This window comes from Peromyscus maniculatus, chromosome 1 (assembly GCF_049852395.1).
Source record: "Peromyscus maniculatus bairdii isolate BWxNUB_F1_BW_parent chromosome 1, HU_Pman_BW_mat_3.1, whole genome shotgun sequence".
Taxonomy (NCBI): Eukaryota; Metazoa; Chordata; class Mammalia; order Rodentia; family Cricetidae; genus Peromyscus; species Peromyscus maniculatus.
The window spans coordinates 159,233,421-159,255,369 of record NC_134852.1 but is presented as its reverse complement, the minus strand read 5'-3'; the positions used below and the strand labels follow the sequence as shown (position 1 = coordinate 159,255,369).

Here is a 21,949-nt window from a genome sequence, read left to right as displayed (position 1 = left end):
TAAACAGTGGGCACAAGAGTAATTGATTAAGACAACTAATAAGGGACTCATATGATTAAAAATAACAGAAGTCAATATCAAGGATGCTAGAAGGGCTGAGTAGCCGATATTAATTATTAGCTACGGGGAATCAGTTTACATAGTAAGGGGGGAGTCTAGTCACAAGCACGATGACAGGAGTGAGGTGATGACAGGCTGTGACCAGAGGCTTCGTACTGCCAGCTGGCAGCATTGTCGTGAAATGAAGAGGACCAGCTAGTCAGAGCAGTGAGCAATCCACCTCAGGGCAGCCAAACTGATGGCACCCCAAAAGATATCATTGTCTGATATTATCTCACAGTTGAACAAGGCTGGGGGAAGGTCACTACAAGTAAAAACCGAGAATGTTCTGACTTGTTATGGAAAATAAAATTGTGTGTGTGTGTGTGTGTGTGTGTGTGTGTGTGTGTGTGTGTGTGTGTATGTGTATTGGTTGGTGGTGGGGTGTCAGTATTCACAAAGGAAGTCCCAGTGTTAATGGGCAGAACAGTCCATTAAAGCCAAGACAGAGAGAGAAAGATGTGAGTTCAAACCCCAGGCCTTCTACCAATTTGTCAAGAGACTCCCCCCAAGAAATAGTAGGGTTGGGAGACTGATGAGACCAGAGCCCTCTAGACCTAGGAGTGGAGGCTGCAGACCCTCATGGTGACCATGAGACTCCTACAGTGGAATACTAGAATGGAGCTCCCATTGGAGGCCCTTGCTGCAGTACAGTGGCCCCCAGAGAAAGGCCTCGATCTAGAGAACTAATACTTCAGGCCAGCAAATAAACCCTAATGTTTCATCTGCTTCTAGAGTCCAGAAGCACAGGCATGGCGGTGGCCATGAACGAGAAGGGCGTCCCAGGCAGAGGGGGGTCAGCAAGAGAAGTTACCGTGTCTAAACAAAACGGCTTTGGGGAAAATGATACCCCATCTCCACCTTGAACTCTGAGTGCATCCCCAGCCCCCTAAAGACACCAAGAGGAGGACTGCAGACACGAACTTGCAACGTCTAGGCTGAGGACAGCCTGTGAGCATGCAGAAACACAGCTCAGGACAAAGCAAAGGACTCGCTCTCTCAGGTCGGAAGTCCAGAGGGACAGACCATTCCAATGGTCTTGAGATTTGAGAATGTCCAAGAATGTCAGACGCCCAGGAGACTACAGCCTCCTGTGCACTTTTCTGGAATAGCATGCCACCAGTCACCTGCAGAGGCAAAGAAATGGAGTGACTTCTAGTCAGATTTCAAGTTCCATGGCCTCCTACCTCCTACCCAGGCAGGCACAAAGAAGCTTGTCTTCTGGGGAGGGGGAGGGGGTCCTTAGCTTTCTCATCAGTAAAAAGGGAGTCAGAGCTCCCATTCACAGAACTGTCATGGAAACTCCGTAAAGTGAGGTGTGTTCGTGCAGGCCGTCAATCCCACCCAGCACTTGGGAGACTGAAGTGTGAGGCCAGTCTGAACTACATAGTGAGTTCAAGGCCAGCCAAAGCTGCCTAATGGGACACTGTCAAACAGACACACACACACACACACACACACACACACACACACACACACACACACACACAACCTAGGTGAGATACGAAAGATAAATGACCCTTGGACGTGGATATATTCCAGGGCGGAAAGGCAGACAGGATGGCACTGTGCAGGGCAGGGGCAAGCTATGCTGCTCCGGTAAGGCAGGTCAGAGCCTCTTTAAGGAAGACAAATGGTAACTCAACATTGTTTCCGTTTGAAACAGAGCTCCATACATAGCCCAGGCTGGTCTCCAACTCATGGCCATCCTCCTGCCTCAGCCTCCAGACTTTGGAATTACAGGTGTATGCCACCATACCAGTGACAGTACCCATATGAAGTAGGTGGATATGCTCATTTTGGACATGGGTCCTCATTTCCAAAATCTGATCAACTGCGTTTAAGAAGGAGACAAGGGTGAAGGCTGGGTGTTTAACTCAGTGATAGAGTGCTTGGTTAGCATGCACAAGGCCCCAGGTTCTAACCTCATACTGTGTCTAACAACGGGAAAAGCTTCTTGAAGAAAACAGATGCATCAGGGGAAGAACTTAGAAAAACAGCTAAACAGATCCAACAGTTGTTGGTATTAAGCCCTCAATTTGCTTAAAACCTGGAATTAGAGAAAAAGAATGGACACGAGTGTTAACACACACTCACAGGATGTGATGAGAGGGCCAGAATACAAGTTTTCATGAACTCAACGCAGCAAAGAAGAGAGCTGGCTATGGGATGGATCGAGGGAAGCTTTATGAAGAAGGTGCCATTTCAGGTAAATTAACAAAACAAAAAAAAAACCTGGGAGGAAAAAGAAACGCAGCTAACGACCATGGCGGCCGTGAGCTCTTCAGTGCCCACATCGTGCTAGGCAGTTGCTGGGTGTGGTAAGACATCTGCCACATCCAGTCAGTCACCAGGAGGCCCTTCCCACTCTGCCTCTGGGGAACTGGAGCTCAGACGTTATATAACTTGCTAACAACTATCTGACTCAAATCCCAGCTCTTAGACTTTGAAGCAGAGAGTGAGCGAGCGGGTGGTCTCCTTGGGAGAGTTGTGGAAAGGAAGAGTCAGTGTAGACAGGTCCAGAAAGTTGTAAATCTGGGATCGAAGACAGTGTATGCTGTGAGAGACAGGATACAACAGGAACTCCAGTTGTTTGGGGGCCTCTGTCCTTGAGTGGGAGCTTCACACAGAGTACGTAGGGGACTTCATCCTTGGAGATCCCATCCATGGAGGACTGCATCCTTGAGGGCCCCATCCTTCAGGAATCCATCATCTTGGTGTCTGCATCATCTAGTGCATCCTAAAAATTCCATCCTTGAGGACTCTATCCTGGGATATGCCTTCTTTGAGGACTCCATCCTTGAAGATACCATCCTTGAGGACTCTATCCTTGAATATTCCATTCTTCAGGACTCCATTCTTGAAGACATCATCCTTGAAGACTCCACCTTTGAGGACCCCATCCTATAGAACTCCATCCTACAGGGAGCCCATTTTAAGGACTCCATCTTTGATGACTGACTGCATCCTTGAAGGCTCCAACCTTGAGGGTCCCATCCAGGGCCATCATATCCTTATAGACTCTCTCTTTGGGGAATTCATCCTTGAAGAACTCCATTCTTGGGCCCCAGAAGAGATTCTAAAAGTGTCTATACTGAAAAAAGGCATCATCTGAGCTGAACCAGAGAAACACTATGTGATATTTTGGTGGCCAGCTTGTCTTTCAAGTTTGGTGTTGGCTAAAGATAAATGGTTTTGCCTAGTCTTATGTGGAGCTGACCTTTGACCCACGCCCATAACTCACAGAAGTTGGTTTGGGGTCCTTCCAGAAAGCCATCTCCCAGCCACTCCAGTCACATGAGGAAAATAATGGAGAAGCTGCAGCACTCTGGATCCTGGCCATCCACCCTGTCATTTCTGGTTCCTTTATCCCCCGCACGATGTTAAAGATGGAACCCATGGCCTTGTTGCATGACAGATCAGCGTCTGTCACTGAGCTACGCCCCCCATCCTTACGTCATTTCTTATATTATGGCCTACTCCCCACCCACAAAACTTGGGGGAGGCAGAGCCTTAGTGAAAGCCACCTCACCTTCTACCACCCATGTGATTATAGCAGAATTCTTCAAATCCTAGCACGTCATCTGGACTCTACACACTTGGATGAACAGAGTATCTCCCCAGAGGCACCACTGACATTTGAGGTCAGATGATTCCTTGTTGTGGGGCTGTATTACAAACTACAGTGATAGCTCAAATCCTGGACTACCCACAAGATGCCAGTAACACCCCACGAGTTATGATGACCCAAAAGGCTTCCAGACATTGGCATGGTGTGCATGAGTGATAAACAGACACTTCCGGAGCAACAGGAACAAAGAAGTTTCTCTTCAGATTCTCAGAAAACAGGCAGATAAAGGTTTTGGCAGTGGCTAGACCCTGCCCGAGAGCAGCAACCCCAGGGCATGGCCTTCGAGCTACGCCAAGAATTCCCCAAATATAGTCCGGCACTCTTGCCCTTGGATTCTATACTGAAAGAAATTCCCCAGGAGCCCTTTGTAAAGAGGGTTCTCCATCAAGGTCTTTAAGCAAACACTCTCTGAGACCCATGACCTCCACTTTTGGGTCAGTATGACCTGTCCATACTCTGAGCCATCTTGTAGAACAATCCAGTAGAAGAGAATTTCCATCTGCCACCTACTTGCACCCATGACTTGACATGTTCGAGAAAGAGATGAACATGGGTCACTCTCCACACTCTGTGTGCTGAGGTCATGTGTCAGTCACTGCATCCATGAAGGTGGCTCAGCGTTACCACAGACCTCTCCTTCCTTTTTGGAAATCTCCCAATTCCCATCGTTGCTTCTATGGTCCACCGGGCATGGGGACAGCCTTATTCTGATCATTTTTTAAAAAATTAGTTCATTTATGTATTTCATTTATTTTTGCACGTGTGTGGTGTGATTGCATGTGTGTATATGTATGTTCACATATGTGAGCACACATGTGGGCATGAGCACACAAGACACATGTGTGAATTCATGTGGCGGCCTGAAGCTGCCACTGGATGTCACTGGGTGGCTTCCCTAACCACTCTTCCTTTGTTGAATAGAGTCTCTCACTTAGCCCAGATCTTGCCCATCCTCGATAGTCTAGCTAGTCAGATTACCCTGGGGATCCTCTGTGACTGGGATTACAGGTGGCCACCACGATTGCCCAGCTTCTACAAGGGTTTTGGGGATCTGAACTCTGGTCCTCACACTTGTGTGACTAGCATTTTATTCCCACTGAGCCATCTCCCCAGCCCCTGTCCTGTTCATTTGGAACAATCCTATCCTGCCCCAGGAGCTGCAAGGGCAGCGAGCACGCCTTCTCCGCTCTGTGTCCAGTGTGGATCACCATTTTTTTTTTTTTTGGCCAAATGGCACGTTGATGAAGATCTGTGGGCTTGCAGTGACACAAGTCAGCAAGCGTGACAGCTCTAGTGACAGCATCCCAGGTGTGTGTGACACCTGACGACAGCATCCCAAATGTGTGTGACACCTGACAGCATCCCAGGTGTGTGTGACACCTGACAGCATCCCAGGTGTGTGTGACACCTGACAGCATCCCAGGTGTGTGTGACATCTGATCGCGCTGGTGGGGATAAGAGGCAAGGCAGTGCTCTGGCTGGGAATGGGGTGACAGAACACAGGGTGTGGGTGCTGCCTGGAGGGGAAGTGACCCCACAAACACGCCACTCTACAGAGCACGGGGAAAAGGAGCACTCAGAATGGGCACGTCCACACAGGACCGCAACAGGCCGCTGCAGGCTTCCGGAAAGAGCCGTGCAGTTAGTCAGGACATTGTCTCAGCAAGGGGAGAGGTGTGAAGAGAGGGGAACCTCCATTAAACCGTCCCCCAGCGGTGTGAAATAAGAGCAGGTCAGAGGGATGGAAGGCCAGCCGGGACCTTGAGCCCCACTGAGGGGCTTCCAGTGGAGAAAGAAGAGGAGACGAATGAGAACAGAAGATTAACCTGACTAGAAACAAGAAGTCCAAAGACTTCATGGCAAGAGAGCAGCCGTGAGGCCTGGGACGCAGCCTCCACAGTCAGGACTGCTCGGTGTTCTCCGTTGCATTCGGCCGTGGAAGATGAAGCTGCAACAGCTTGCTGCGCGCTAGCTGCAATACCGGGGACCCAAGAGAATGAAGAACTGGGGGGCCCCCAAGTAAGGAACAGGGAAGCCACTGTAGAGAAGCAGAGACAGGAGCCCCCAGGGAATGCACAGGGGCCTCACCTACCAGTGAAGAAAAGTCGGTGTGAGTGGACATGGGGACTTCCTAGGGCTGGAAACTATCCGCAAGGCTCCTGTCCAGCAAAGCCTGGCCAGAGAGATGCCTAGTCTGCAGCCGCCGCCATGGCTGGATCCTGAGAGCGGCGAAGGGAGCCACGCCTAAGAGGCCTTATGTAGGGTCTGAAGGTACAGGGGACATTGCAAAGAAGGCCCTACATGCAGGGCCTGACCCCAAAAAACCTACTTGAGCCCCCTCTGCAGGCTGGCTTAGCCAGCAGAAGGTGAACATGGACATGAAGGGAAGCCTGGCTTTGTCGGACAGGAAGAAAATCAAATACTCCCGGAGAAGCAGGGCCAGCCGCCCTCCCCGGGTCCGACTCTCTCACCCACCGCTGCCTCCCTTCCCCCAGTGCATCCCTGCCCTGGGAAAGCCCCATGGAGGGAAGACCATATTCTGTCCCATTGTATCTCTGCTTTCCTCAGTGTCCTGCTGCCCACCCTACAGGCCCCCTCCCCACCCCACCACCCACTAGATAGACCCTCATCCAGGCTCTAGCTCCCTCCTCCCAAGTCTACAGCACCAGGCCTCGGCACCCTAGCTGCTCCTACCAATCTGAGCCCAGCACTACTCCTGGCCTCAGGCTTCTGCCCAGGAACAGCTCTGATGCCTCCCCCTAGCTCAACTCCCTGGCGGGTGAGGTCTCAGAAGCCCGTCACACAGCCGAGGCCACGCCTCAGGTTCGCACAGCCCCCGACTCTGTTCTTCTCTAAAACCCCACCTCACTGCTCAGCTCTGTTCTCTCCCACCCCAAAGCCAAGGCATCGCTGTGTCCTCTCTGCATGTTCCGCCCCCGACACAGCCGACCCCGGGCCTTCTTCCTGCTCCCCCTACCTGGCGCAGGTTTCGGGTAACCCGGACGTCGTGCCAGGCGTTGTCGTTGAACTTGCCATTGACGGGTTCCACGAGGGCCTCGAAGGCGCCCGAGCCTAGGTTGATGACCAGCCAGACAGCCCCAGACTTGAGGGACAGGTTGACGTAGTCGGCCGACTTGCCCGTGTGCAGCATCAGCCCGTTGCGCTGCAGGGTGCGGAAGGCCAGTGTGATCTCATCAGTGCTGCTCTGGATCGGGTTGTGTGACAGGTCGTAGCAGAAGAACTCATTGCCCTTGAAGGTTGCCACAAATTCCTCCTTGCCTGGACGCCATGGTTTGGGAAAACAGGAGAAGGCTGAGTGTATGGGGTACGCCAGAGCCTCCCCCTTCACCTCCAGCAGCCCAAGCATGGGTCCTGGACGCCGGAGTCCTGTGGTCCCAACTCTAAACTTAGGTGCTCTTCCCCTCCTACATCCTGTCGACCTGGACCCTGCTGTCTTTGCTATCAAAAGTCAACTGCCCCCAGGTCCATTCCCAAAGCAGGGGCTGCTAAGTGGCTCTCACACTGACAGCTGACAATTAAGCTGCCACAGGGCCAGACAAAGCTGCAGGCTCCTCCATCTCCTCCCTACCAATGCTCTCAACCCCTGCCACCCCGGAACAAAGGCACGTGGGGGAGAAGCAAGAGACTGCCTGCCCTCTCCCTGGCAGCGCCTCCTGAGCAGCCTGCCTCTCCTCTTGCCTCTTCTTTGGTAGAGCTACTCTCAGTACCCAGGGACAGGGCAATTTCAGGCCTCTCCATTAGTGATGAGACCGTGGGTCTGCTGTCTAGCAGATGAGGAGACTGGGAAGCCGTGGAGTGGAGAGGAACAGGGACATGACACATGGGAAGGCATCGCGAGTGACAGGGATATACACCAGGGTACCGGCCATTCGCTGCCTTCACATGGGTGCTCACCATGCCAGCTCGCCCTCCTCTCCCAACTTCTTCCTCCAACCTAAGAAGCCTCACAGTGCCAGGTGTGTGACCCATAGATGCCAAGTGAGTGGCATGGGAGGGCCTGGCTCTCATGTGTGTGTATGCTCATGGATGTGCATGACCTGTGTGCACATGTGTGAGTGAGTGTGTTTATGTATCTTTACTTATAGACACAGCACCTAGACTTTGTTTGTATGTATAACACCTAGCTGGGGTGTGTGTGTGTGTGTGCGTGTGTGTGTGTGTGTGTGTGTGTGTGTGTGTGTGTGTGTGTGTACATGGACACAGAACACAGCCCAAGGTCCTTTCCACTGGCACTCTTTAGGTGGGAAGCCATAACTCCTTGGAAGGGCCATGGGGACTGCTGGTGGTCTACACATGGATGACAAGTAAAAAGACCATGACTGGAACCAGAGAGTCGGGGTCCAGCCCCTCAACTTCTCACACCAGAGCACAAGCACGGGGCAGAGGACCAGATTCCAAATCAGGAGAGAGGAGAAGGTCTGCATCCAGGCAGTGACTTCTGTCTCTCTGTCAGCAAATACTGATCCTGCAGCCTCTCCGGCTGAGAAGAGGCAAACAGGACTGTGTCATGAGGGGCTTTAGGCAGAGGCTGAGCGATCTGAGCTTCTCCTGGGGTGTTCTCAAGGTCCAGGGGAGCGTAGGCACCGTGTGATGGGCACGGAGGACATGACAAGGCTCCCGTCCTCCCCGGGGGCAGGGCTGAGCAGCAGGTCCATAGATGAATGTGAGGGTCTCTCATTACAGATTCTGCAGAACTCCTCTCCGGCACACACAGCCTGCCTCTCTCCCTCCAGGCAGGCTGCCCACACTCTGCCCCCACTGCATCCGGATGCCAAGGCACCAGCTGCTGCCCCAGTGCCTGGCATAGCCCTCACTGCAGCTGGCAAGGTCTTGTGTCCTGAGGGCACAGGGCAGCGAGCTGAGGGGGGTTGGGCATGGGCCACATAGGGACAATCTGAATCCCTCCCTCTGTCTATTTAGGGGACCAGAAACAAAGGTGAGGCAGCCAGCAGAGACAAGGATGTGTTTAATGGTGGCGTGGGGAGGCCAGCCTGGAAGGGGACAAAGATGGACCATCCGTGGGTCGGAAGAGAAATGGAGACAGGACTGTGAGGGAAAGAGAGGCCACATGGAACCTTATCGATAAAGAACAGGAGGGAACCCTGAGGGGACAGGTAAGGAGAAGGGCCAGCCAGCGTGGAAAGGGGACAGGGACCTCTGGGGAACTAAAGCCACGGCTTTCTGGGGCTTTAGTGTTTCCATAGCAACCAGGCCTGCTGCTCAGACACTGACAGAGCCAGGGGGCTCAAGGACCAGAAAGGGGAATGCATTTGACCTTGGTTTTACCACCCATCCTGTTAGCCCCACCCAGAAGCCAGACCTCCCCTTCTACTCCTTCACCTTCACTGCGGTCAAAGCAAATCACATTGCAGAGATCCAGACAGAAGGAAGGGAATATAAGGCAGCCACCTGAAAAAGTGATTGGGACCAAACAAAAGAAGTCAGGAAAAAAGCGGAGAGGCGGGGCTGAGGCCGGACCGTGGCTGCCAAGGCGAAGAGCAGAAATGAGGCCGTTCCTGGACTCCTCAGGTGGACCCAGGGGAGGAGGCAAAGCCATCTACGCTGCCAGCCTGAGCTGGCTGGACCCCAGTCCTCTCGGCCCAGAAATGGAAAGACACTGAGCTGTCCAAGGGAGTCTGAGTGCTTTTAAGGAGAGGGGTGGAAGGCGGGTGGGCAATCGTAGCAAGAAAACCGAAGGAGAGAGCGCGAGAGTGAGAGACACAGAGAGAACCATGACGGAGCGGGGTGGGGTGGGGTGAGGGGGGCCCTCAAGGGCCCCTGACGGGGGTGGTGCCTCAGGGATGGGAATGTATAGTTGTGACCCGGGAGCGCCTCAGAGCACTAGCTGGATCTGGGATGCTCAGATCCTGAAGCGCCAGGGGGCGCTTTGCTCCATCACCCATGCAGGCCATGGCCAGGAACTACAACTCCCATCAGCACGTGAGAAACGACAACCCTTAAGAGCTCCGCGTGCAGGAAGGGAGTCCTTGCTGGTACTTGTTTGCTTCTCCATCAGGGAGTCTGTGGCCTCAAGAGTGTTCCCAACAAAGCTGGCTGTGGCCAGAACTGACTGCGTTTCCAAGTACCATGAAAGAGAGGGACACAGCTGCCCCCTTTGCAGACCCAGCTCAAAGGCCTCTGGGAAGATCTCCAGCCCCTCTGGCCCGCCTGGCTCTGTGTGTTCTGTGTGTTCTGTTCACTTGGCACTTACTGCCTAGTAACATCTTGTCCGGCTCCTTGGGGAGGAAATGTGGCGTGAGAAAGAGGACCTGTGCGCTGGTGCCGGCCCTGCCAGCCAGTTCTGTGACCTTGGCCAAGTCACAGCAGCTCTAAGCCCAGCTTTCTCCTCTGGAGGAGAAACAAAGGAACCACATGCCAGCCCTACCTCCCAGGTTGCTGCAGGAATGATGAAGGGCAGGACAGGACATAATGCAGCCCAAAGTGACTCTGTCCCCGGATATAACGTTGTGGAGGTGCACATGCTCTCCTCCGTGAATGAATAAGTAAATTAACTCCTCTGAACAAAGTCTGCAGTTTCCATTCACTCACGTGGACCATGGTTTATTGTAGTTATTTGTTAGGCCGTCAGTGAGACTCCTAGGAACAGTGACCATTCACTCATTTCAAATAATTGTGAGACAGGTGTGGTGTTGCACACCTTTAATCCCAACACTCAGAAGGCAGAGGCTGATGTGTTTCTGTCAGTTCAAGACCAACCTGGTCTACATAGTGAGCTCCAGGTCAGCCAAAACTACATAGTGAGAGCCTATCAAAATTAATTTAATTTTTAATTAAATAAATGTGCTAACCTCATGCCTACATATATGCCAAGAGCTGTGCAGAGCATGGAAAGAGAATGAAAACCCTGTCCTCGAGTTCAGGGGTTCAGAGCCATGAGGGGCAGCAAACAGATGGGGTGACAGGGTGTGGTCTGACTGATTCGAAGGAGGTGTGAACAAAAGGGTCTCCCGGAAGTGTCCAGGTTGGCCCGGGGGCTCAGGGAGACTGCCAGCAAGGACAGCCTGGCTGTAGACAGCAGGGAGCCGGAGCGGGGGCTGGGACCGTACAAGCCCAGGCAGACAAGAGGGCACCAGCAGGCCTGGACATTTCTCAACAAAAAGAGTCCTGAGAGAAGCAGCCTCTGGCCAAAACCAGTGAGCTGGACTCCCAGTTTCCTAAGACATGAAGGGGTCTGCCCTGTGCTGGCATCTGGGGCTTTGACCGGTGTCTGTTTCCCCAGCTATGAAACGAAAGCAATAATGCCTGCCACTAAATGTCACCATGCTTTACTGGGACAATATAGGTGACACACACAGATCACAGATGTTACCAGGTTCCCCCAGGCAAGATGCCTAGCAGGCTTCTAGAATGTGATGGTACCCTGCCACCTCTCACTCTGCCACATCAACACTTTCTAGGGAGGGGCCTGACCACTCACGGGAAAGGGCATCTGTGCTCTGGTACGTCATCGGGGTGGCTGAACTTTGGGGAAAGAGATGGAGGTTGTGGTCCTTCACAGTGGGGCATGGAAAGGTGCCCGGAGAATGGCAGTGGGGTGCAGGCCTGCCACCAGCCTGGAGGCAAGGCACAGGGAGATGCCATACACCTGTGAAGATTCCTCTCCTCCCAGAATGCAGTAAGCCTACAGCAGGGCAAGGGCTGGGCTGTCTGGAGACCACAGGATCACTGACCTTTTGTCGGCTGGTGCACATCGCCGGCTCCTCCTCTCCCGGCCCCCCCCTCGGAGAACAGTAAGGACCCTACTGGAGAAGCAGAATTGGGGAGTCAGGCACAGGGACTCGGCAGCCAGTCCCATCCCAGTCTTGAGGTGACGGAAGGCTCTATCCAGGACAAAGGTGCTGCTTGTAGGCAGGTGAGGAGAGTTTCTCTGGGGACTCCCTGGCCTTCAAGATCTCTTGAGGGGCCATGTGACAATCCAAAGGCCACCAGCCCCACACACCCTATCAGACTTCTGACCACTGATCTCCAGCCTTTGTCCAGAGTGAGGAGACTAAGTCGGGGAGAAGGGCAGTCCTGACGACCTAGGCCCTGAACACCTGTCCCCAAACTTCCCCTTCATCCTGTGGGGTCACTGCCACATCCCTGGGGTTGATGCTTCTCCTTCACTGGGTACCTCTGTTCACAGCTTCCGCCAGGTTAGAGAATATTCTTATCAACCTGCTTTTGCCTGACATGGACACTTGTGTTCCAAAATCCCTCCTGTTCTGTACCTGTCCTCTTATGGGCCACCTATCCCTGCTTAAGTCCCCACAGTGGGCGCTCTGACAGTCTCCACTGAGACTATGGGGCTCCCAGGTTTGCCCCTCCATCACGCTCACAGAGGGCTGTGCTCACCAGGCATGTAGGGAACTCCTACTCAGAAATCAGTTCTCAGCTTCATTCTCCTGTTCATCACCACACAGGGCCCAGTTCTGCCCCACAGGCACAGGTTGCCATGTCTGGGCTCCAGACTGGCTGGAGCTTCACCCAGGCTTGCCTATGAACAGATGCTCTCTGGTGCCTGGCTCCCAGGCAACCAACCCTATTGCTAGATCCAGAGGAGGATTCAGGGATAGAAGGGAAGGTTCCTTTCTGGGCTTTTCCTCCAACTCCAGTCCCCAGAACTAAGACTAGGTTAAACATCTGAGTTGCAGAATCTTCTAGATGAGGGGAAGCATCTCCAGGACCCTTCAAGAAAACATCATCAGTGTCTAAGGTGAATCACAGCCAACACTCCCCAAACCAAGAATTTAGAGGTAAGAAGGATGTGATTCAGCCAGGACCCTCCTCCTAATTCCCGGTGTGGGACTTCCTCCTTCTTACTTCGGCTTTAACTTCCCATGCCTGCATGAATCCCAGGCCCTCATTCCTCAGACCTAAACCCATCCTAAATTTCAGATCTCAGTGAGACTCTCTTGCATCCCAGATGTGGTCCCACCATCTCTTTGCTCACAGTTAAACACTCAGCCCTGTCTCTTGTATGTATAGGTACAGCAGTGCTCAAGGTGCTCACAGAGGTGGATAACGGGGATGGCAGGGAGGTCAGAGCTGGAGGGGATCAGTCAGAACTCCTAGGTTCTCTTCCAGGCTGCTTAATGCCAGGGTTCCTCTACCCCTGCAGTGCTGAGACTGGATCCCAGGGCCTTGTGTATGATAGGACAGCAACGCTCTGCTGCAGAGCTAGAAAACACTGGGGTTTGGACTAGTGGGAGGGACTTAGCCCCAGCCACGCCACCTAGTAGGGCTGTGTGATCACGACACAGTCACCTGTCTCTGATATATTGTCATCTGATAGAAATGAGAGACATTCAAAAGGCAATGGAGGTAAAGGCAGAGGGTGGGGTGTCGTGGAAAGGGAGGATCCTGCACCTCCAGCCCCCACATCTTCTCTTTTCATTTTAGGGACAGGGATTGAATGGAGTGTCTTCCACAGCAGCAGGGGAACGGGGCTGTGTCTGCCTCAAATCGTTTCTGCAACCCAAGCCTTTTTCTTTTTTACTCGCATTCATAGAAAAGAAAGGAGTGATCAGGATGAGTGGAAATAAATCAAATACCACCATGAGAAAGAGAAAAGCAAGATATACCACCAGGAAAATGGAAAGGAGAAATAAAAAGAGACTGGAGACAACGGCAGGAGAGTTACATCTCGACATCAGAAACCAAGGTGAGATGAGGGTAGACAGTGGACCCAGGGGAGGGGAGGAGGGAGGGAGAGGACCGGCCCCACCCCCGCCAGGCACCCCCATACAAATAAAGAAATGGCAGAGGAAGAGGGAAGGGAGGGAAGGAGGGAGGCAGGAAGGGTGAGGGAGAAGGAGGGAGGGAAGAGAACAGAAAAGCCAGGCACAGTTTGGGGCAATCCAGTCCAAACCAAACCAAAACTTCAAACCATACCTTCGCTGTTTAACGTCAGGTGAGCCGGACCTTGGAAAGGGGAAGGAAAGAGAGAGAAAGAAAAGAAGAAAAGGAAGAAAGAAAAGAGGAAAGAAACAAAGAAAACACGAGTCATCAAAATCAGCCAGAGAGAGGGGGAGGAAAGTTGTTGCTGCCACAATTTAAAAACCCTTTTTAACTTGTGACAGACATCGGGGGAGAGCCCCCAGCCCAGCAGCTGAGGGAAGGGGCCCGATGCAGAAGCAGAGGGGAGGGGAGGGGAGAGAGATCAGGGTGTCAGAGGGGTGGGCGAGAGGTGTGAGCCAGAGGAGACAGGGCAGGGAGTTGCTACGGGGAAGGAGAGAATTTTTTGGTTTCTTTTTTTTTTTCTTCTTGCCGGAAAAAAAAAAAAAAAAAAAGGAAAAGGAGAGGAAGCGTGGCTCTGGAAAGGCTGCTTTTTCCTTTTTCTTTTTTTCTTTTTTCTTTTTTTTTTTTTCTTCCAGGAGGTGGACAGAAAAAAAAAAAACGGTCAACGAGAAAAAAACAATTCGGATGGAGGAGAAAATAAAACACAACACAAAAAATCAAAGCCACCTGGAGAAAAAGAGCGTGTCCTGTTAGAGGGGATTGAGTGGGCAAGGGGGGGTCTCCAACCACCACCCCACACAGCCTCTGGGTCCCCGTGACCTTGGGGGAAAGTGCCAAGTGTAAGGAACATGGATGGGTCTTAAGGGAAACCTCCACACCGGGACTTAAAAAGGTACCCTCTCCAATCCTAAGCCTTCCAGCTGCCCATTCCAGCCTCATGTAGAGGGAGCAGGCTCCGAGAGAAAACCAGGGCTCTGGGGAACCAGGGAAGCGGGAAGAGGAAATTGAGTCTATGGAAACTCTGGAGCGAAAGATGGTGGCGTGATTCTTTCACAATCTGGGAATTGCGGAATCATGGGCCTTTGGACAGCAAGGTCCAAAAAGGACAGCCACGACCCCTGGGCAGGACGCCAAGCCCAAACACCTCATGCCTAAACGACTGTACAGGTCCCCTGTCCCTGGCCAGGCCCTTGCTGAACTGATCCAGAAACAGACTGAGGACAATTTAGCCCAGTGGGCAAGCCCTGGCAACCCTGATCTGAGGTGACCCTCCTGAGCCTGAGTCAGTGCAGCCTGAACCAGACCAGGACCCCAAGACCCCAGAGAAGCCGACACCACCAGGCCAGCCACAGAACTGATCCCCCAGGACCCCCTGAGATGACCAACTAGCCCTACCAAACCCCAGCTCCCCACCTGACCACAAGCCCTACCTTCCTGCTGTCTGGAGGGACAGCTCTGCTGTCAAGAGAACCATCCCAGCTCCTGTGGCCTGAGATGCGGGCCCTTGGGATGGAAACTGGAGCCATTATGGATTCATGGAGGCTAAAGAGCCGTAAGCATCTCTGGGGCAGAGCGAGAGCCAAGATACCCAGTGCCCGGGAAGCAGTGGGGAGACTCCTGAGGAGTTCATAGCCAAATGGCTCCCGGTACCTCCCTCTCCATCTCAGGGTCTCATTTATTTATTTATTTATTTTTTCACCTCTAGGTCTAAGGCTAGCTTGAGCGAGGAGGCCACAGCAGCCGGAGCAGCACCAGGACCAAGCCGTTCTCGGGAGGACACAGGGTTTACTCAAAGCACTGGTCGGGGCTCAAGCATTCAGGCTGCTTTTTTAGTCCTTGCTCCAAACAGCCCTACCCTGCCACTCACTCTTCCCTCACGAAATTCCAGCACCTTCTAAAGCTCAGGCCCCAGGCCCTGAACCCTCCGCTCACTTTGCCTGTCAGCAACAGCCTTACCAGGAAAGCCCACTCTTAGAATCCAGGCCCCTGCAGCCCTCAGTCCAGAGTCCAAGGCCCTGTGGAGTGTCACTTTCTTGTCCTCTGCCCCCCTACCACCCACAGCCCCTTAGGCCTGACTACGGCTGGGGGAAGTCACACATCTACCCTCAAGACCCTTCAGCTGCCCAGCTCTCTGCCAGCCTCATTAGCATGCGACACTCTCTCTCTGTCACCAAGGCAACCAGCTGCTCAGCTCCCTCAGGCGTGACAGCACCAGCCATCTTGGTGAGGGGAGACCCATTCCCTTCCTGTCTACCCCTGGCTCAGCCCTGGATAACTGGATGGCCGAGGGATCCCTCCCTACAGCCTGCCTCCTCTCCTACCCCAGCTTCCTCCTCCTCATCCTGGCCCCAGTCCCTTGGGGTGCCTCTCTCGCCCATGTCTACCTGGAGCATCCGCCTGCCCCTCCTCCCACTCCCTTCACAAGCTGGCAGTGATGGATGGCATTGCCAAAGGTCCTTCCTAGGGTACTCTATTTGGCTAATCTGGGTCTCCTCTCCCTGACTGTAAGAGATTAGGAAGAAAGAGGAAGAGCTCAGGGTGCTGCAGAGCAGGATGCCTAGGTTCCTAGAGGAAGCTAGGCCCAGCATCCCAGCATCCCAGCATCCCAGCATCCCAGCATCCCAGCATCCCAGCATCCCAGCATCCCAGCATCCCAGCATCATGGGCAGATGGAGAAGGAGAGACACAGAGGACCCCTAAGAGATCTAAAGAGGGACCTCACTGCTAGAGAGGAAGCCCTCGCCTCCAATCCACATCCTCACTTGCAGTCTCACCCTTGACTTTTGCACCCAGACCCCAGGACGACAGTGAGGAAAAAGAAAAGGACAGCAAGATTAAGAGACACAGACAGAGAGAGACATGCAGAGAGACAAACAACGGGATCATATTCTTGCCTATTCTTTCGAACACACACACACACACACACACACACACATACACACACACACACACACACATACACACACACACACACATACACACACACACACACACACACACACACACACATCTAAACCAGCAGGTGACCAGGACACCCCACCACAGCTCTCATTTCCACGTCCCCAAAACTGAGCTTCCCTTCTTGTCCTCATGGTCCCTCTCCTCTCCCTGCTCCAAGCCCCTTCCCTGCAGCCCCCGCCCGCCCTTTCCTCTCAGCCTGGGTCTTCTGCTCTCTCCCCACAGTTGTTTTGTTTTGAACCCCCCCTCCTGCTCCTCTCTCTGTCTCTACGCTCCCCACTTCTTCCTCCCAAGCCTCTCCTACCCCTTCTTCTCTCTCTCTCTCCCTCCATCTCTCCCTTTGTTCCAGAGGAGGCATGACATCAAGAGCAAGTAAAAGTCAGACCCACACTAAATCTTATCTCCAGCCCTCAGAAGGCTGCGCCCACTCGGATGAGCAGGCTCTCTCCTTCTCTCTCGTATGAAACAGGGGTAAACAGTGACACACAGAGATGCAAACACAGATGCAGACACACAGAGCCCCAGACACTCCTCCAGAGACTCATGGACACATGCCACTCCATGGACAAGGCAACAAGCCAGTGCCCAGCAGGCCCACACGGACAGCCAAACCACATGAATGTGTGCACACACAGACATACAGATGCAGACACGGGGAGTGGTCTGCTGGGACCAGGGCACCTGAGGAGCCCCAGATAGAGAAAAAAAAAACCACAGAGAGACAAGGCAAGCCATGGATACCACGAGGAAAATGGGTTCCACTCATGCCCAGGCCTAGAGCCCTCACCGCCTGCCCTACTCAGGATGCCCAGATCCCTGCTGCACTGTGCTCCTCCCGGAAGGACCAGGTTCAGGGGTCTCTGAGTAAGTCCTACCCACTGTCTTCCCAGGACAGGAGACTGTGGAGCAGGGTGCTGATCAGGATATGGCCTTCACTTTGCCAGCTCCTCTGTGAGGCCCTGTAAGATCAACCAGAATCCAGCCTCCAAGTGTGGACCACCCTGTCCTCAATCCTAGTCCACCCCAAAGGAGGAAAAGAAACAGAGGGAAAGCAAAGCTTGAGGGAAAGTCTCCAAGAATGGTAGAACCCAGAGAACCTGGGGAAGGTCAGGGACAGACAGAGGTCCACAGACAGACCCCTAGAGAAAAAGAGGTAAAGAGGAAAACCAGAGAGAGGCAACCAGAACAGAAGACAGGGAGAGAATGGACAGAGACCCCAGAGAAGCCCACTCCCATCCTTGCCCCGGGACTGGCTTGAACAAAGAAGCTGACCCCTTCCTCTCATCCATGGGCAGCTTTAGCAGAGCAGAGGAGCTGGCTCTGCCCACACACCCCAACCACGGGACAGACCCCACCCTGCCTGTACTCTCAAGCACACCCCCACTGGGCAGAGTCCTGCAGCAGAGACGTGAATTCTCTCCAGCACAGGCTCCAGGCCAGCAGCCAGCCCCACCACCCCCCACTCCCTTCTATACATAGCCATTATGTGCTTGCTCGCTTTTTTTTTTTTCTTTTCTTTTCTTTTTTTAGTTTTCCGAGACAGGGTTTCTCTGTGTAGCCCTGGCTGTTCTAGAACTCGCTTTGTAGCCCAGGCTGGCCTCGAACTCACAGAGATCCACCTGGCTCTGCCTCCCGAGTGCTGGGATTAAAGGCGTGCGCCACCACCGCCCAGCTCATCCATTGCAGCTTTCTAAGCTGGGCAAAACAGTGTCTACCTACTCACTTCTGGGCACTTCCAACACTATCAGCTATGTCCCTCTCCCCCCACTCATCACCTCTTCCCAGAGACCCTCTTCCCTTCCCCCACCTGGGAGAGGGCTGGGAGCAGCAGAGAGCAGCATTGGCAAGGACAAAGTCCTACCCTCTACCCAGTAGCTTACTCAGTCAATGAAGAGAGAAGCCTAGGAAGAGGCACTCCGATGAAGAAGACCCCGACATCCTTCCCCCCCACGTCCCCCCCACGCCCACCTCACAAACATGAGCAGGCAGGGAGCTGTTACATGGCCAACAGCACCCCTTCAAGCAGACCCTTTGGGGAGATGTGTATTACCCTAATGATCGAGAAGGCTCCACTCACCTTCCATAGGATGTTCCTCTATAGTCAGCCAAGTTCAGAGAAGGGGAGCGGGGAGAGAAGAGAAAGGAGACCTGTTAGCAAATATGCCATGGACAGTTGCTTTAAGGACCAAGGAGTTCCAGGTCCTCCAACCCACCAAGGCCCTGACATGAATAACCCAACCTAAAAACTCAGGGAGCAGCTTTGCTGGGGACTGGACAGTGGCCACGCTGTCCCCTGAATGAGTCTCCCCAGAGTCAGCCAGTCTGGGAGGACTGAGAGGGACTTCTGCAATTTGCACTAGATCCTGTTATGCCAGGAAACTGAGACCCAGAGCAGGGGCATGACAGCCCGAGATCACACAGAGACAGGAAGCAGGGCGGCAAGCAAAGCAGTGAGCAGCCAGGCTCCCGACTCCTGAGATAGGCTCCTCCCCCCTTACATTCACTCTGCTGCAGCTCAGAGACAGATGGGGATATGCTCACACCAGAGACTGTCTCACTGGGCTCGCCCAGACACACTCACGCTCAGTGACACACTGACACACATAAGCACCGAGCGACCCACTCTCGCATTTAGCTCTCACACAACTCATGCCTGAAACATTCACTCTCCAGCATCCGACCACCCACAGCCCCCTACCCTGCCAGGAAGGAAAAGGCGGCCACACCAGGTCAGAGCGTGGCACAGGCCAGGCCCTGGGTCTGATCCAGGAACTGCCAATCTGCGTCACTCAACCTCTCTGCACCCCAACTACAAAGGCGAGAGGGTGGACTGCACCCTCTCCTAAGCTCCCTCTGACCCCAGCTCCGCCTCTGCGATCAGGAGAAATGACTTTACTCTTCGTTTGATTTTTGCATTTGTTTTCATCGCCGAGTGTTTCGCAGTCTTATTCTGTAGTCCAAACTGGCCTGGAATGTACTGTGTAATACAACTTGCCTCAAGCTCAGGACTGTCTTCCCGCCTCCTTCGTGCTGGGATTATAAGCATGCACTACCATGTTCATTTTTAAGCACCACCAGGGATCAGATTCAAAGCTTTATGCATGCTAAACAAGCATTCTACCAATTGAGTTGCATCCTCAACTCCAGAACGCGTTTGCTTATCTGTTTGTTTGCTTGTTTATTTCAAAATATTGGATAGGCCAGGTTGGCCTCAAAGTCATTACATAGCCAAGGCTGTCCCTAATGTCTTAACCCTCCTGCTTCTGCCTCTCAAATGAGCCCAGATGCCCTCTACGGGGTCGGGGGAAGCAAAGGGCCTCTAAATGGATGGTCACCTTAAGTTCAAAGTCAGAGGGCCACACTGGGAACCCCCAGATCACGCCACACCCCATGGGCCATCAGCCTCACCTGTTGAGACCTGACCTGGACTTGACCTTGGGGCACACCTGATGGGAGCCACAGCTCCTCAAGCAGGCTTCGCAAGGGGATCAGGGAGCCCCAAGCTTTAGACAGCTGTTACATAGTCACGCACTGGAAGGCTGTTAGAGGAAGCCAAAGGCAGAAGAGAGAAACTGCCCAATCTACAGACACACAAACCCTCAAGGAAAGACACACATGCAGATCCTGAGATAGACATCGATTCACACGCATGTGCATATGCTGTCTCCTCCCTCCTATGAGCACATTCTGTGGGATCTGTTCATGCATTCTTAGGGAGGGACATTATACTGCAAAAATGAATACTGCTATTTATCATACGTCATACCACCCGTGATACACATGCAGAGACTGAGAGCAAACGTCAACACCTGCACAGCAACCTAATACATGTTATTATTGACGCATCCACCCACGCATCCACCCACCCACCCACCCCCAGTGAACGCAGCTGCCTTGCTACCTACCCACCTCGTTCTTCATCCACCCACACCCCTACTAGCCTCCATGTTACAAATATGCTCTGCAATAGACAACAGAGAGGCTTCTGCCTGACAGCTACACCCCCAAGGCTGTATAGACCACGATTTTCCTAAGGCTGCTGAGCCTCGTCACAGTTACGACCCTTGGGGAAACCCTTGGGCTCTCTGAGAAGAGCTGTGCTGGAACTCTCTGGTCCTAGGACAAGAAGACCCTGGCCATTCCCAAGCCACCCACACCTGTGCGAACGAATCATTTTGATTTCTAGATAATTCCACATAGCAGATATTTCCAAAAGTATTTCCAGGCTGGAAAGATAGCTCAGCCATTAAGAGGGCTTCCTGCTCTTCCAGAGGACCCTAGTTGGGTTTCCAGAAGCCACTTGGACAGCTCACCACCACCTGTAACCCCAGCTCCAAAGTGATCAGGTGCCTCTGGCCTCCTTGGGCAACTGCACTCAGATGCACATACGCATACACAGACACACACAGAGGCACATGACTTAAATTTTTTTTAATGGGCTGGGGAGATGGTCCAGTAGTTAAGAGTATTTACTAATCTTAAAGGTTCAGGTTTGGTTCCCAGAATCCACATGGTGGGAGCTCACAACCACCCACAACTCCAGTCCCAGGGGATCTGATGCCCTTCTTTGACCTCTGTTGGCTCTGCATCGCATGGTACAAACACCTGTCCTCAGGCGCACACACATACATATAAAATAAAATAGGTATCTTTTAAATGGATAAGTTTTTAAAAGTATACCCAGAAACATTAAGCCAGCAAGCAACAGTACACTTCTCTCCTGCATCTGCTGTGTGCTGTCTGCATCCCTCACCTGCCATCCCAGGCCCCTCCATGTCTACCTCCCTGCCCCCCAGCTACCTGTTCTCCTCACCCATAGCTTGTCTCGATGTCTCAGGGCAAAGGCCCTCTTTCCAGCCTACAATTCTTGATCTCTAAAAAGTGTCCCAAGATGTCACCTAACCTAGGGTCAGGCCCACTACCAACCCCCCTGAGCCACACTGCACACCTGCCTGGGTGTAAGCCATGTGCTCAGTGGTATATTCTCTCCATTCTCTGAGGAGGAGACTCACCTGGACCATTCTCCATTGCTATCCCATTAATCACTTGCCAGTCAGAGGCACCATGCCCCTTTTTCTCATAGGCTTCTTGCTCTCAACCTTTCAGAGATGGCTTCAGAACCATTTCCCCCAAGCCCTCTCCTGTCTTGAGCCAGACACCCAGGAAGCAGTCCTCCCCTGTTCACACCAGTTACCAGGACCTATGGGTTCCACCTTCTAAAACCCTCCATGCCCCATCAGTGCAGCCCAGGTGAGGCCCTACCTCTTCTGCTGGGAGCTTGAATAGGCCTCTGTGATAATCTCCCTTCAATGGGTCTTTTCACCCTGCAGTTTATATCCACATGCCACCTAAGTGCCTCGACCACATCTCAAGCCTACTGCAGTATATATCTATCTATTGCAGTATATATCCACTGCAGTGCATATCTACTGCATGTATATCTACTGCAGTCTATATCTATTGCATGCATATCTACTGCAGTGCATATCTACTGCAGTC

General features: G+C 52.9%; 1 protein-coding gene across 21 annotated transcripts in view; it reads right to left on the bottom strand.

The window, feature by feature from the left end:
• Nrxn2 (neurexin 2) overlaps positions 1-21,949 on the bottom strand; it is a 103,913-nt gene that overhangs the window by 68,068 nt on the left and 13,896 nt on the right. For 18 of the 21 annotated variants that reach the window (XM_076557985.1, XM_076558032.1, XM_015999148.3 and 15 more), the window contains exons 2-5: positions 18,528-18,545; positions 13,646-13,675; positions 11,443-11,514; positions 6,708-7,009 (exon numbers count right to left, since the gene is read on the bottom strand). In XM_076557985.1, coding sequence (XP_076414100.1) covers positions 6,708-7,009; positions 11,443-11,514; positions 13,646-13,675; positions 18,528-18,545 — 422 coding nt within the window. The remainder of the gene's footprint in view (positions 1-6,707; positions 7,010-11,442; positions 11,515-13,645; positions 13,676-18,527; positions 18,546-21,949) is intronic. The other 3 variants (XM_076557991.1, XM_076558049.1, XM_076558011.1) reach the window with 2 other exon arrangements.